Raw genomic sequence first — 16,493 nt, 5'->3', positions numbered from 1 at the left:
GCATCATGAAAACCTCATCTAGAAGAACCTTGCATGTTTTTCAGAACCATCTCTTCATTTACCCCTTATACTTCTAAATAACCAAGTTCTTCTCTTCAGCAGAGTTTATCCATTGCACAGTGCCAAGGTTTATTTAATCAAGAGTTGTTGAAAAAGCTGTAATTGGCACTAAGTTGTAAATCACAGCAGTTGAGTATATGCAATATGCTGAGCCAAGACCAATGAAACTACACGTTGCCTTAATCTGATGGAATAGTAATCATACACTATATCAACCAGCTAGTTAGATCTTCTAAATGTTTAGCTGAGGCTTACTCATAGGTACAGTGGATTTGTATCTTTCCAAATGTTTTATTGTAATGTGCAACTTTATTCTGAGTAAACATAAGATTGAGATGTTTGGATGTTTTTCCTGCATACCCATTATGTGCGCGTTCTTAAATGTTGGACATTGAATTGGCTTCATTGTACAGCTGCTTTTAATCTCTTTCAAAATTAAATGTATGCATTGTCATTCTTAACCTACTTTGAATCTAAGCTGGCCATCTGTTTGTCTGGACAGATTGTGCATCAAGAGCTGAAGTCCAAAACAGTCCAGGTTTGGTGTGGAGGGGAAGAGAGGAATACAAGAAAGTGAAAGATTCTAGATCAGAGTGCATACTGCTTTTGATGTTACATTTTTATATCTTTCCCTTATTTAGGTGACCTCTATGTGACCCCAAGCATGAGGGTTTCTTTTTTTTACTTAATCGTGTTTATAAGGCTTTCAAATGCTGGTTGCTTCAGAGAAAAAGCCATTCCCTATTGCACATTCAAAATTTATTTAAACTGAAGTTCTCATTATGTTGTCTAACTATTATCTTCTGTGGAATTGATAATATATACAGTACTGTAAACTGTTATTACAAGAGCTACTTTTCAAACTAGAAACTAATGAAGTCACAGCTTCAGCCATACAAGCAGTTCAAAATATACCTAATTGTTTCTATAGAATTACTAATTTGGGACTATTTTGAAATATGATTTTGTCAGTTTGGGTATTTTGGTTTTAATTTAAAGTCAGTTTGGCTAACACAGTGGGCATGCTTGTTTATATCTATGTTACTTAATATGGTATTAATTAGTTCTCTGAATTAATATGTTTTCTGCCTAATATAATTTTAATGTGCAAACCGAAAGCAGATTCATGTATTCTAATAGTCTAGATGTGTACACCACCAATATAGAAAAGTACATGTTCTTTTAGAAGTTAACGACAGAATCTGCAAAACCTCTGAATAATATCCCAGCTAAGCACTCCTTTTCCAGATTGTCAAACAAATTATTACATTTGTTTGACTATAGCAATAATTTAGTGGGTTCTCTAGACCATGCTTACTATGCCCCACAACTGATTGATTCTTTACCCTTCCCAGCTAAACTGAGAAATTTCTATGATGGGCTTTTGCACACATGTGGTTTCCGTTGGCAGAACTTTCATCTGAACTTTGTTAAAAATCTGTTTAGTCTGATTTTTGTAAATAGTTCTTTTTGCCAATCTACTTGAAATACACACACACACGCACAATACACACACACACACACACAAGGTTCAGCAGACCACAACCCTTCTAAAGGCAGGACAAACTGGCTTTCAGGACACCAACTGATGACCTGGGTGTAGATAGAAAGGATTCTTGTTGCAGTCCACAGGAATCAATTAGAATGCAAATCTTTCATACCATTAAATAAAACACAGTAGGTGAACCAGAGAGCACTCCTTGAACTACCCCAATTTTTTTTTAAAGTTACATTTGATGCAGCAGAAAAAGATGTCTCCCTGCTTAGTTGGGGTCCTCAGAGTCGCCTGAACTGTGAGATGGCCAGCCAATAAACTTGATAAATAAAAAAGAAGAAAGCATCCTGTGTTCCTGACTCCAGGAGAATTTGGGGTTATCATTAAGAGAGCTGAGGTGGTGCAGTGGTTAAATGCAGCACTGCAGGCTACTTCAGCTGACTGCAGTTCTGCAGTTCGGCTGTTCAAATCTCACCGGCTCAGGGTTGACTCAGCCTTCCTTCCGAGGTGGGTAAAATGAGGGCCCGGTTTGTTGTTGGGGGCAATATGCTGACTCTGTAAACCGCTTAGAGAGGGCTGAAAGCCCTAGGAAGTGGTATATGTCTAACTGCTATTGCTATTAGATGCTGGGGCAAACTCTTCATGTGGTTTAGCTCTATACATAACCCATTGACTCATAATGGAATTAACAAATGATGCTTTGAAGCAATAGAAAGAAAAAAAGGTAGAAACAGGCAATAATTCCAGCTTTTTCTGGCCAAATTCCACAAAATCCAAACTAAAAAGCTTTAGTTTACCTTTTTCTGTTCTTGAAAGAGGCTAGTGAAGAGCACAGAGTCTGGAATAGCCTCAAGATACATTGTTTTGACATTTCTCCCACAAAACATCATGACTGCAAAACCCTAGTAAACTATTTACTTTGATTAGAAGCTAGCTCTTTCCATCAGCTGTAAACATTACATCCTTTTTTTCCACCCCTCCCTTCCACATTCTGGAATTTGGATTGATTTTTGCAGATGACACATGAATATATCTTTTTTAATTTCAAATCACTACTGTGTTTCCCCAAAAATAAGACAGGCTCATTTTCTTTTGACCCCCTAAATAAGCACTTGGTCTTATTTTGGGGGAGGTCTTATTATTTTTGAGGTGCAGGAGGCAGTGAGTGTGGTCACCTCATGGCTGCTGCTGCTGTGTTGCAGGGCTTATTTTAGCCCATGCAGTCAAAAGCCTGATTGAGCTTATTATCCGGGGAGATCTTATTTTGGGGGAAACAGGATAATTGTGAGAATACTGTTTTTTTAAGAGGACACCTGCTTAATTTTAAACATCTTCTGAATCTATCTGAATCATCCTCATCTAATTCTGGAAATAATTGAATCCACTGTGTACTTCTACTGCTCTGTATTTCTGCTTCTCTCGAAGCGAACATTTGGTGTCATGGATCAGTCTGCTGAAAGGACACTTCAAAACTCACAATGGACATGGTCAATGGAAGAATCCATACCTATTCTGTACAGTGAGAGTCCTGAGGCCATTTGGGAGACCAAAGAGCAAAAGAAAGCTAGAAAAGCTGGACCAGAAGCAGTACTGAGACTTGCAGGAATCTATACTGGTATTGTGGAGAAGAACCAGTTTCTCCATGTTTGCAAGCAAAAAAGTGTCAAGTTCAATGGCAGGGTTTTTTTCCCCCCCAGGGAAAGACCCATATTTTAAAATATTGGAAACTTATTGCTTGTCAGTGTGCAGTATGATTGAACAAGCTAGAAAGCTGTTTTCTGTATTCCTTTTGGATATCTGAGACTTAGATGCAGGACTCTGCTTTCTTTTGCTTTTATCTTTGTAAATCAAACAGAAGCCTGTGTGGAATTAGGGAATCTGTAACAACAGGGCCTGGGAACAAAGGCAAATGTCTGAATATTTACAAGATATATTAGCCATTTTTCCCTAGAGCCTGCCAGTTTGCAACGCAATGGAAAATTCAAAGCTCTTCTTCCCCATATGGCTTGTTTTCCTTCTCTACAGGGCAGTGTGTCATCTGATATAACTGAAAATGACCATTTGCCCCAGTGTGTGTGTGTGTGTGTGTGTGTGTATTTGTATGTCTGTGATTACAAATAGCAGCAGTTCATCCCAGCTGCCTCATTGATTTTTCTTAGGAGTGCAAGTTACACACTTTATATACAATTTGTTTTGGTTTATTAGCTGCTGCCTAGAACTTTCCTGGATTATGATTTCTTCAATTAATACATAGAGTGTATTAATATTTTGTTCAGATTTTACAATAGTCTCATTTTAGTAAATGGGTTAGTAACAGCTTTTGGTATTCCCCACGGCTTTCCAGAAGTCTGAAGAAGCAATGGGCTCTTCTGATTTTATAAGACATGACAGGTATTTGGTTAAGATGAGGAAAAAGACAAAGTGGGAAGAATAACAAGCACTTGATAAAAGAGTAAAAAGAAAGAAAAAAGTACCGTAAGCCATATCCTGAACCATAGGTTTTGAAAAGAAGACTCAAAGTGAAGGCTATATCGCAAGGCAATGTCCATGCAGGTGACCAGCACAGAGAATTTATTTGTGTCTGCTTCAAAGTTCCTATTTATTAGAGCCCAATTGAGTAGGCCCCTGAATCAGTTGATTGCTTCTCCTCACAACGGCCTCCCAACATATGGTCACTTCGATACGTAGAGCTTCTAGGAATGTTGGGACGCAGAACCGTCTCTGATACCTAGTAAGAAGGACATTGAGACCTGTTAAAGCTGATCAAATCTGAGCGTTTGTACCTTGCTTATTTTACCTGAATTTTACCTGAACCCCATAAATTTCTGACATTTGGACTTATTTGACCTTAATAGCTCATCCTTCCTCCAAAATGTTCAGGATAGTACATGTGCTTTTTCCACAATTCTTCCCCCCCTCCTTTTTCAAGTACCTTTTGAGTTGGTTTGGGATCAGGGACACTTGTCTCCATAGGGCAAAACAAGGATTTTAACCTGTTTCTCCCACTTCCTACTTTGATTTTTTTTTCAACTCTATGTTGCACGGAATTTTGAAAGACAGATCAAGGAGGTACCAGGTTATGGAGAACTACTCTAACCACTATGGAAAGTTCCCCCTTTTTATTTTGTATTTCATACATTTTGTTTGAAATTTAATAAAGTGGAAAATAGATTTAAGAAGACAAGGTCACACAAATCTTTTACTAAGGAAAGGGAGGCTTATTTTTTTTTACTTTTTTACCTACTTTTTATTTAAGTTCTTATGCAGATTCTTTGCTTCCTCTTATGAAGCAGAATAATTTTACATAATTCTCAACAAATTCAATGATTTAGCAGTGTTGGAAATTCTTGGAAAGGGGAAGCACTGCTTTAAATAGATTATGGTAAACTAAGCTGTCTTCTTGTGTCATCTGAAATTCTTTGGAGGAAGTATATGGAATGCTTTATGTATCTTATTTTTTCTTATCCTAACTAAATCTCCTCATTTAAAGATATTTCTTTCTGTTTTTTAAAGTAGTTTTATTATACTGAACCAATCAATAAAAGAAAGATTCCCTCTACACGATTCCTCTAAAAAATAACATGTTCTGTTAATATATTCAGTGTAATCCTGCATGTCTAATCAGATGTGAGATTTGCTTACTTAAGTAGCACTTACTCTCTGATAAATGAGTATAAAACTGTAATTTCCCCCTTGAATCTGTTCCTCTCTGATTTCTAATTCCATAAGAATTCAGCTATTGAATAATTCAGCATAAAGATTCGGTAAATATTTCTGAAAGGGTGTCTGATGGGAAGTTTTGTGATAAGATATATTTTGAAGGCATTTTTGCTTGCCTGAATTTGAAAGTTCCCATGCCCATTTCCTCCCTCATGTGACTTTTTTATTTTATTAAATGTTTAATTTCAAAGCTTAGGAACTGTTATGAAAAAGTACCAGTCTTCAGTAATATTTTTGTAAAGTTAAGCAAGGGCAAAGTCAAACAAAGACAACAGAATGCAGTAGCATTCTGTTAAATTGGTCCTTTCTAAGGGACGGTATATTCCAGGAGGTATGATACGTGAATGGCTCAAGCTTTGCAGCATCCCTGCCCAGAACAGGACCTCACTAGATCGCAAACATGGAGGATCCTTACTCTAGATTAAGAAAAATGGCATATGGTACTAGGCTTCCAAGCCTAAACTAGCTCATCATCTCTTGGTTTTCTACATTTGACAACTAATGGCAACAGGCTTTTTTTAGAGCATCCAGATCTGTTTTTTCTCACTATTATAGAAACTGGAATTAAGGATAGAACTGCAGGTGTTCTACTTAAATTAGGTTGCTTTGTGGAACACAGTGGAATGCAAACGAGAGACTCTCAGAAGCTGGTGCAAAACTCCAACTTTGATCCCTCAGAAGGTGCTGCCAAACTGAAAATTCTGCCGTGACTAGAGAAGAGATCATTTCGCACAGGGGGAACAACTATAAGTATAATGATCCTTTGTAATTTAATTTTAATTAGAGCTAAATGTCTGTTAAATGAAAGAAAGTGTCTAGTAGTTTTCACCTTGTCCACATTTACAGTATCCCTGGCACATCGTTCAAATGTTTTAATTGTTATTTCTAACAGCATTTTCGTTGCTATTCTCATTCTTATGCTTTGAGAGCCATTATGATAAGAAGCAGACATACATACAATGCATAAATGCCTAATCAGAACTGCCTCTGGCAGGAAGAGAGGGGAAATAGCCAAAGTAGGAAATGATGAGGAATTAATTAATTGGAAAAGAAAAAAAATTCCCCTTCGTGGAGAATAATTCTAGAGGAGGGACTGTCTTGCATACAGGAAGACGGGAATAGAAGATTTTTTTTGGTTAAATAAATAAAGGCAGAATATTTCGTCTTCAGTTGCTTGGCTGGGCTTCTTTATTGGATATCCTTGAAACTTTATTATGAGACTGCCAAAAATCCAAGTGGGAGCTTGGATAATGGCTGCTCATCAAGAGGATTACAGTTCCAAGTGTCTGAAATACGCCAAATTGCTTTCTTCTATAATAGCAGAATGAATTATAATAATAGCCTCAAGTGCACATTTCAGTTTAAAGGTTCCCCACACACACAAGTCTGGACTGGAGATGTTGTTGTGCCACATGCTGCCTCTTGTTTGCAGAGAGACCCCAGCAAGCCTAATGGTATATTTTGCATAGATTTACCTCTTCAAATTTCTTGGCCTTATACTGATCGGCACCTTTCAGGAAATTGAGGAGAATGATGTCACATAGGACTGTCCCCTGGGATGAGAAGGAAACAGGTAATATGGTTAGCCTAACTGCTATAGTGGAAGGTATAACTCTGATGTACGTGCTGATATTATACATTTTTTACACTTTGTAAAATGTTAAATTTCCTAAAAGTCAGAATACTTTCTGCCTAGGAAGAAATCCAATTATGTTGAGGGTTCTGCCAAAGCATGTTCTTTAATGCCCTACACAAAATTTATGGTGCAATCAGGATAAAAGATATATATGCATGCCAGAAAGATGCCAGAGCTGTAGTAAACTATTTTTAAAAGTTGGTTGCATAATTTGTTATTAATTTTTATCTATCTATGTATTTATTAAACTTCAATGCTGCGCAAAATATACATTGCAACGCTTATTGCAAAGCCTCTCAACTATCAAACGACAACCCGGCCTTCACGTGGTGCTCCCCGTTCCTACCAATCGGGCTCTGTCGACCCTTGGGACTGGCGTCCCCTTGGGTATATCCAGCCGAAACAGCTTCCATGGATCGCCGTATAATTTCCATGGAAGTCACCTATACCCACGATGGGTGAAGAGGCGTCAAGTACAAGTACAAGTACCATCTCACTGGAACAGTATTTCTGAACATCTAATATGTTATGTCACATGTTTAACTTCAAGGTATCAATGGATGCAAGTATAGGTAGTCCTCAACTTGCAACCACAATTAAGCCCAAAATTTATGTCGCTAAGTGAGTTTTGCCTCATTTTACAACTTTTCTGGCCACATTTTTATTTTGTTTATTTATTTATTATAAAATTTATATTGCCGCCTATTTGCACATAGTAACTCAAGGTGATGTACAGGGATTTAAAAACATCATATAAAAAAACCAATAAAAGAAAATAATAAAGTAATATATTAGCCCCCACCCCCACCCCATTCCGGTGACAACCCATCACACAAGCCATTTAATGGGCTCCCTCCAGCTCTGGGTTCCCCAGGCCCGCTGGCAGAACCAGGCCTTCAGCACCTTCCAGAAGAGTACTAGAGCGGGGGCCATTCTAATTTCTGGGGGAATAATGTTCCAGAGAGAGAGGGAGCCACCACGGAAAAGGCTCTTCTGGGTCCGACCAGGGTGTATCTCCCTAGGTGATGACGCATTTCTTGCCTCCCCACTTTAGTGGGTCGGGTAAATGTGACCGGCAGGAGACAGTCCCTTAGATAACCTGGTCCCAAGCCATGAAGGGCTTTAAATGTTTGTTAAATGATTCACTGTAGTTGTTAAATTACGTGAATCTGGTTTTCCCATTGACTTTGCTTGTCAAAAGATTGCAAATCGTGATCACATGACTACTCCCCCCCCCCGGACACCGCAGCTCTCATAAATGTGAGTCAGTTGTCAAGCATCCAAATGTAAATTATGTGACCATGGGGATGCTGCAATGATGTTAAGTGTAAAAATTGGTCACAGATCACTTTTTTCAGTGCCTTTGTAACTTCAAATGGTCACTAAGCAAAGTATTGTAAGTGGAGAACTACCCATAATCAGAAAGTTAGTACTGATTATTTTTAGTTCTAATGACTTAAGAATTCAGAAATAACAATAGCGCTTTAAACCACTTAGAGAGGGCTGGAAAGCACTGTGAACAAGCTGTTCAAGTGGCTGACACCACTTCTAGTGGTCTCCTCTTTTAGTTGATACTGATGAGCCAGCTGCCACTCACCAGGTTTGTTGGTCCACGGGAGGTATTTGATTCCCTCCAACCCACCATTACAGCATAAAAGCCATACTGGGTAGGGCTCCCCAATCCGCCACTCAGGGATGCACTCTGTGGCTGTTCCAGGCTCCCCCTAAGAGGATTCATAGACACTCAATCTTCACAGTGCTTTCCAGCCACTCTGTTGCATTGAGTACATTCTTTATATGTAAAGTCATTCCAAGTAGCAAATGCCCAAACATCCCCCCCCCCCAAGTTGTGTTTTCTCAAGGTTTAAGGAAACTTTCTTGGAGATGCCTGCTTAGCTTTGAAAATCAGACTCAGTTTAACAGTGGGATTTTCTGATCCGAACTTATGGAATAAACAACGGAGAGAAAAAGCTGAGTTAGACCAAAACACTTACCACCCCGACAGACGTGAAAGCAGCCACACAGTTGATTAGTGTTGGTATGATATTAAACTTTCCAGCCTGAGGGAAGATAAGGCAGAGTAAGCAAATAGAAACAGGTTCACTTAAGTGAATGGGGGATGGGAGTGCAGGGGATAAGGGAGTTGATAAGCAACTGTGGCTGAATACTGCCTCTTGTTCTGTCTTTTGTGAAATGGCTTTTCTGTCCAGTCATGGAAATACAGGTAATCCTCGGCTTACAACCATTTCTTTAGTGGCTGCTCAAAGTTCTAACAGCACTGAAAAAAGTGGCTTAGGACCAGTTTTTCACCCTTAACGACCATTGCAACATCCCCAAGGTCACATGATCAAAATTTGGGTACTTGGCAACTGGCATATATTTACCATGCCAAGGTCATGGGGCTGCCATTGCAACCTTACCAGATAGCTTCTGATAAGCAAAGTCAATGGGCTAAGATGGATTTGCTTAACAACCATGTGGTGTGCTTAATAATCATGACAGGAAAGGTCATAAAATCGGGCACCACTCATTTAACAATCACCCTCTGGAACGAGCTCCCCGTGGAGATCCGGACCCTTACTATCCTCCCGGCCTTCCGTAAAGCCACTAAGTCCTGGCTGTTCCGGCAGGCCGGGGGCTGTTGAAGTATCCAGCCCCACTGTAACTATGAATGCTGTTGTATTTTAAATTGTTGTATTGTCTTATTTATCCCCTTTCCCTTTTTATTCTAAGCCGCCCAGAGTCCTTCGGGAGTGGGCGGCATACAAAACTAATAAACTAAACTAAACTAAACTAAACCTTGCTTAGCAATGGAAATTCAGCCCTCTATGATCATAAGCTGAGGACGACCTGTATTTCCAGATTGCCAGGAAATGGCACTCATTTCCTATTACTCCTCAATAATCTACCCTTTGTAAATAGCAGAATCGTTTTGTGCTGTGAGGGAAGTGTTCATTTCCTTCTGAACCTGCAATTAGGAGACTGGAAAGCCTATCTTCTTACAAAGATTGTCAGTTAATCCCACTGCAAGATGATAACTCCCACATGCAGGTGATATGGTCCTAGTGCTTGTAAGGTGCTGTCATATTTCAGAACACAAACAAGTCCAGTGTCTGACTATCTGCAAAAAAAAGCAGTTTTTTTCCTTTTCCCTTTACTCAAGAAACCCCAAGATCATTTTTCTTTTGCAAGACATCGATTTGGGGTATTAGCCTTGATGGCTGATTTTTGTCATGAAACTGTTTACCACGATTGCAATGGATGCCTTTCTGCAAGGATGAAATCATGATTCTTTCCTTGGAACAGAGTTATGGCAACATAGGTGACTGTTTTCAGAAAGTAAGTTTGGATTCACAGTAATTCAGCAGCACGGATTTCTTATGAAATCCGTGGAACCAGAAATTAGAAGTTATGACATATTAATTTTTATAGCACTTTAGATCTAGACGTAAACCGTAAACCTTTTGTGTAAATCAAATTCTTTAAGTCTTCCTCTGATGAGGAATCCGGCCACCCATGATCAGGGAAGATTGTGGCTGGGCATGCCCACTTGAAGGTGAATTCTGCAGTGGAGAATATCAGTCTACAACTTGGATTGCCCAGGCAAATTCTTAATGATGAAACTTATGGATATTAAATTAATTTATCTCATTGAGATATTTTGCCTTGCTAAGGTGCCTCGCTTGGTTTGATGAAGCAGAAGGCTCTTGCAGAAGGAGATGCTCAGTCTATCTGTTAGATATAGGGAGGATGAACTTACTTATTAGGGTCTACAATGGAAATAAGGGATGCGGTGGCTCAGTGGCTAAGAAGCTGAACTTGTCGATCAGAAAGGTCGGCAGTTCCGTGGTTTGAATCCCTAGTGTCGCGTAATGGAGTGAGCTCCCGTTACTTGTCCCAGCTTCTGCCAACCTAGCAGTTTGAAAGCACATAAAAATGCAAGTAGAAAAATAGGGAGCACGTTTGGTGGGAAGGTAACAGTGTTCTGTGTGCCTTCAGCATTTAGTCTTCCCAGCCACATGACCATGGAAACATCTTCAGACAGCGCTGGCTCTTCAGCTTTGAAACGGAGATGACCCCCCCCCTAATGTTGGGAACGACTAGCACATATGTGCGAAGGGAATGTTTACCTTTACGTTTACAATGGAAATAGCACCTGTGAAAATAAGCTCTGCCATATTCCATGGCTTAAAAGTGAACATAGTGCTTTGTGGAAAACTTTTGATGGGAGAATGTCTATGGAGATTCTCAATCATCCAAGTCATGGTTGTCCCAAAGATGCTGTTTAAAAGGCAACTGGACTTTCTTGAAAGCATTTCACTTCTCATCCAAGAGGAGGAGGAGGAGGAGGAGGAGGAGGTGGTCAGAACCAACTAATGTGTCATATATGATGAAGGAGGCAGGCCCAGTGAGGGTGGCTCTACATTTCACATACATGGTTCTAATGCTTTGCAATCTAGGACACTCAAGAACAAACACCTTTCCAAAAGCCAAAGAACCAGGACTTCTTCCGCCTCCAGATATTTCCTAATTCCCTCTTTTATGTTTGCATTCCTCCCCCACTAGATTTCAGCAGCCCCATGATCCAAGATGTGCAGGTCTGACCTGCCTCACTTACATTTCCATATACTAGAACATCAAAGCGAATGCCGTATGCCTTCATCAGGGTGCGAAACTCTGTGCCATTCTCTTGCTTGTAATATTTAGCATATCTGTGGGCGAGGAAAAGGGTGTGTGTGTGCATGTATATACAGTACGTACAAACAGAAATATACACAAAGACCTGGCCTAGGTGCTCTGAGAACAACCATGGGCACATTTGCCATGCAACAGAATGGCAATGAAGAAATTTTACAAGTGACTATGGCTTGGGAAGGTACACGTATCCAGCTTTGGCATAATAATCAGGGAGGAAAAATGGAGCTTTCTGTCATGTTAGCTTTGTGACAATTGGGCTGACTCAGGGCTGGGCTGCTGCGGGTTCGCAGGGATTTGGGAGAACCTCTAACTAAGATTGTGTGCAGTTTGGAGAACCCCCAAATCCCACTCCTGGCTGGCTCTGCCCATCATGCCCCTCCCCTTTCAGGAGGCCCCACACAGCCCGTTTTGGATGCAGGTAAGTGCAGGGCGCACACTGAGACTTGGGGAGGGTGAAAAACAGGCCTACCGCAAGTTCAGGAAGTCTGGAAACGGGTCTGTTTCTGGCCTCCAGAGAGCCTTCGGAGCCTGGAGAAGCTGTTTTCGCCCTTCCAGAGGCTCAAGGAAAGCCTCTGGAGCCCGGGAAGGGCAAAAATGACCCTCTACCATGGTGCAGGAGGCCGACTAGGCCACACCCATGCAGCAACCGGGCAGAGAACCCCTTGCTAAAACTTTTGAACCCCACCCCTGGGCTGACTGGATACCTGAATATCTTAGAGTGCTGCAAGGAAACCACCAGTATATCAGAAAGGAATTAATGAAAAGCTCCTAGGCCCAAAGTACACTAAATCAACCCATTAGTCCATAAGTCCAGGAACATTCTGCTTATCAGAGATCCTTCGGACCTTCAGGCTGGAAAAATTTCCCTACAAGGGTGTTTCCCCCCCCCCCCCTAGAAATGTCCCAAGACTGAATGGGAAAAGCAAATGGTCCAGGCCTAAACAAGCCACTCTCCCATACATTCCCTGTTTCTGGATAGAAGACAGGTCTTTTTATGTTGTGCAGCTTATTTTATGTTTTGCCTATTGTGAAAAATGGCCTCCTTGTAAGAAATGTCTCTGGGGTATCTACACAGAAGAAAAACTTGTTGGTAGATGGGATCTGAAGGCTCGTATATTTGTAAATCAAAAGCTACTTCAACGGCAGAGAGAAATCTTAGTTCATCAATACTGGAAAGGGAGGATTTCTGTCTATTGCTTCTCTACAGGACTTGCCTGAAATTGTAGCCACTTGAAACTTTGCTCTTTTCGGAGACGCTGTCGAGCCGGCTGAAAGAATAACTGGGAATGCAGTGCTCCCAAGAATGATCCAGATCACACACCCATCCAATCTTGATCCCTATTATCCCACCCTGCATAGAAAAGCACAGCTTTAGGAGAAATCTCAGGAGATCCTAGCAATTAAGCCAAAGAAAAAAAATCAGAGCTGCTTCGAAAGGTACAATTTACTCATTAATCACTTTCTAATCCACTGACCGTTTGATCAAACAATCCAGGTCAGTGGCAAATAGAAAAAGGGACATTTCCTCTAAGATGTGGGGTTATGCTTCTTACTAATAACTGGTTAAGAATGGGGGGTAATTATTTCACACCAATTAAGGCAACATACACTTCTGTATATTAAAAAAATTATCTATGGCTTCCCATATAATCCTGTTTTATCTGCCATCTCTAATTGCAATGCTATTCTCTTGGTCTCATTTTGGTACATGGCTCTCCTATTTCACTATTTATATCAGTGATAATTGCATTTATACTACTAAATTACCATAGAGATTAGAGACTAGTATTTTAGAATTTCAACCATCCTGTCATTTTAGCCTGACAATGACTTTTCAAGAACCCCAAGCAATCTCTATAGCTAACAGGGGATTTGAAAACAAATTTCCAGGCAAATAAATAAAACCCAAATGTTGCTGGCTGGTCCAGTATGATCACTGTGCAACTGGCATTCTCACCGTCTTTGCCAGTGATGTAAAATTTTGCCCTGCAAATTTTACAATGTCCCCAAGGCGCAGGATTGGACAGAAGGGTTGCTTTAAAGGATGGAAGTGGCATTTCTGGATATCTTCTGCTGTGATGTTGGGTAGCAGGTTTCCCCTGTGAAAGAAGCAAAGAAAACTATCCCAAGAGCAAACCATCCATCTCCAAAGAAGTGGTTGTGGCCAGAGGGTAGGGTCGAGAATGACAATTCTGAACTTGGCACAATGCATTTTATGTTATGGTGTTTTCAAGGCCACCTCCTTATCTAGACTCAATTAGAGATAATGCAAAAGTTAAGAGCTACAGCTATTAAAAAGTACCAGCAGCTGCTTGATATTTGCTAGAAGAATGCATAAACTTGTTTTCTGGTTCACTTATAAGTAACATGTTGGTGAGAAGTATTGGAAGAGTAGATCACCTCATTTGGGGGAGAAGCAGGTCAAAAAAGACTGGTGTAAACAATTAGGATTCCACATCAGAGTGAATTTGTGGTTGCTTTCTGTCTCTTTACACAAAGACACATAACCATATACACACATGCCCATTATCCAACAACTGATAGGTATGTTGGCGCATGCTATTTACTGATTTTATGGTCCGAGGGACTTGTGGAAGTCAGTCTCTATCCATGTTTCTTTATCAAGGGACCTCCTGAAATTCACAAGGCCAGGTGGTATTGATCAGGCAAAATCTCTGCATTAGGGAAGTAATTCTCAATTCAAGTCCACCTAATATGTATTGAGAAGTAAGTTCCAAGGTGCAACCTTGGTCTGGGTTGATGTTACCTTACTCACTTTTCAAAATCAAACAGTGGAAAGCGAATACTATTCTTAATGAAGAGAGTGAAGTTTTCAGCTTCTAGCATTACAGGTCTGCAGAAAGAAAAATACCCACTGAAATCAAATTGAAATCAGGAGTGAATTAAAGAAAGGAAGAAAAACAATTAAAGAATCATTTGCCAACCTCTGGAAATCTGTATCAAACTGGAGAACCATAAACAGGAAAATCTTAATTTCTCTTTTTGGTAAAATATGTGGATTGAAAGCAAAGAGTTAATACTCCTTTTGGAGAGGGAATTCCCCTCCCTCTTTACCAAGACTCTCATTTCAGATCTTTGAACTTCCCCACTTTCTGAACTTATATTGTCCTGTCTTCTTCTAACTTAGCATCAATCATTTGTGATGCTAACTTAGCATCAATCAATGACCGAGATGTCATTGTAGAGGTCCATGGTCCTTACTGACAAGTAAGAGGGACAATAGACAGGCATACAAATCCAACAACAGAATAGGAGGGAGGACCTTTGGCAATACTGAACTTGATTCCTGTTTCAAACCTTTAGTTTTCTTCAGAAGAGAACCTGATGTATTGAATGAGGATCTATCGTCTGTGTGATGGCCTACATAAAACTCAACACAGATACAGTTGACTCTTCAAAATTAAAAAAAAATCTTCAAGCAAAATCATCATTTTTGCCCAAAAAGTATTGACACATGATTAACTCTATATAATTTTTACAACTAGCTATTGCATTCCACAATTTGTCCAGTCACATATCAATAACATCAACTTTCAACTTTTAATAAGATTTGTATGCCGCCCACTCCCTTGGGACTCTGGGCGGCTCACAACAAAAGTAAAAACATCCCCTTAGTGATAGATAACAATGCTAATGTCCCATCCATAGCTTTCCATGTGCATAGGCCATTACCACCCAAGTCCCTTAAAAAAAAAAAAAACTAATAAAACCTATAAATCAACCCTTCCAAAAGGAACTCTAGATTTCGTCAACTAATTTTGCATTCTGGAACTATGTTCCCAACTACAGTATGCCTATGTTCCCTTCCTGTGAAATAACATAGACTGCTATAGGTAAGTGCTTACACATCCACATTGTCCATTTCTGATGGGCACCAGCCCTGGATCTGACAGGTCCGAAAAGTAGCATTGAAATTGACACATCGGCCTGTTAATATTCCTGCAGAAGAAGAAAAACCCCATCATTTCAATCACTAGAAGCCCAATTCAGCCCAACTCTTGGGATTCATTTTGACAGGTTATCTGGGGGCAATTCTGCTTCTGTCTGCCTCATCAGTAGAAGTTAAAAGACTTATAATTTTTATGCCCTTTTTTCCCCTAGACAAAGCACCCCAGCAAAAGGGCAATAATATAGCAATAGCATTTAAGGCTTACATACTACTTCACAGTGCTTTACGGCACTCTCTAAACAGTTTACAGAATCAGCCTATTGCCCCAAACAATCTGGGTTTCATTTTACTGACCTTGGAAGAATGGAAGACTGAGTCAACCTTGAACCAGTAGAGATCGAACTGCCGACAGTCAGCAGAATTAGCCTGCAATACTGCATTCTAACCACTGCACCACCATAGTTCTCATATATCCGTATACTCATCAATAGTGGTACCCAGAAGCCATATTTTTTCTGCACAATTTAATTTTCGTTTCTATCAGATTTATCTTTCACCAATATAATGATAACATCACCCAGGTTTTGGAAAATAAATTGTGCCAGAGAGAGAGACAATGGAGGAGACAATTTGAAGCCAAAATAGAATTGGATTGGAAGGGAATTCTGTACATTAGCTTATTGTGGATCAGGTGCCTTCTGGATGCATAGAGAGAATATAGTCTGCAGCCCTTAGGAATCAGAGGGTAAAGATGGGCCACACACCCTCTTAAAATCCCTGAATACTCCTAATGGTCATTTTCTTTTGCTGGCTGAAAAAATATCAAATTGCCATGATCTTGATGCTATTTCAGTGTTCTTTCTGTACCAATGCAACAATCTTAGAGCTCTGTTGTCTTTAGTCTCTTAATACAATATACCAATAGAAGCTACTCATCAATATTATATAAAGCAGAGAAAAGTTATAAGAAATAG

General features: G+C 39.9%; 1 protein-coding gene across 1 annotated transcript in view; it reads right to left on the bottom strand.

The window, feature by feature from the left end:
• Positions 1-3,835: 3,835 nt before the first annotated feature.
• Positions 3,836-16,493, bottom strand: part of P2RX3 (purinergic receptor P2X 3) — a 40,483-nt gene continuing 27,825 nt past the window's right edge. Inside the window, exons 9-16 of the mRNA XM_032212332.1 lie at positions 15,476-15,569; positions 14,386-14,463; positions 13,567-13,708; positions 12,824-12,960; positions 11,530-11,623; positions 8,906-8,971; positions 6,751-6,828; positions 3,836-4,283 (exon numbers count right to left, since the gene is read on the bottom strand). Coding sequence (XP_032068223.1) covers positions 4,158-4,283; positions 6,751-6,828; positions 8,906-8,971; positions 11,530-11,623; positions 12,824-12,960; positions 13,567-13,708; positions 14,386-14,463; positions 15,476-15,569 — 815 coding nt within the window. The 3' untranslated portion in view covers positions 3,836-4,157. The remainder of the gene's footprint in view (positions 4,284-6,750; positions 6,829-8,905; positions 8,972-11,529; positions 11,624-12,823; positions 12,961-13,566; positions 13,709-14,385; positions 14,464-15,475; positions 15,570-16,493) is intronic.

Source organism: Thamnophis elegans, chromosome 1, assembly GCF_009769535.1.
Source record: "Thamnophis elegans isolate rThaEle1 chromosome 1, rThaEle1.pri, whole genome shotgun sequence".
NCBI lineage: Eukaryota > Metazoa > Chordata > Lepidosauria > Squamata > Colubridae > Thamnophis > Thamnophis elegans.
This window is presented reverse-complemented; position numbering and strand designations above follow the sequence as displayed.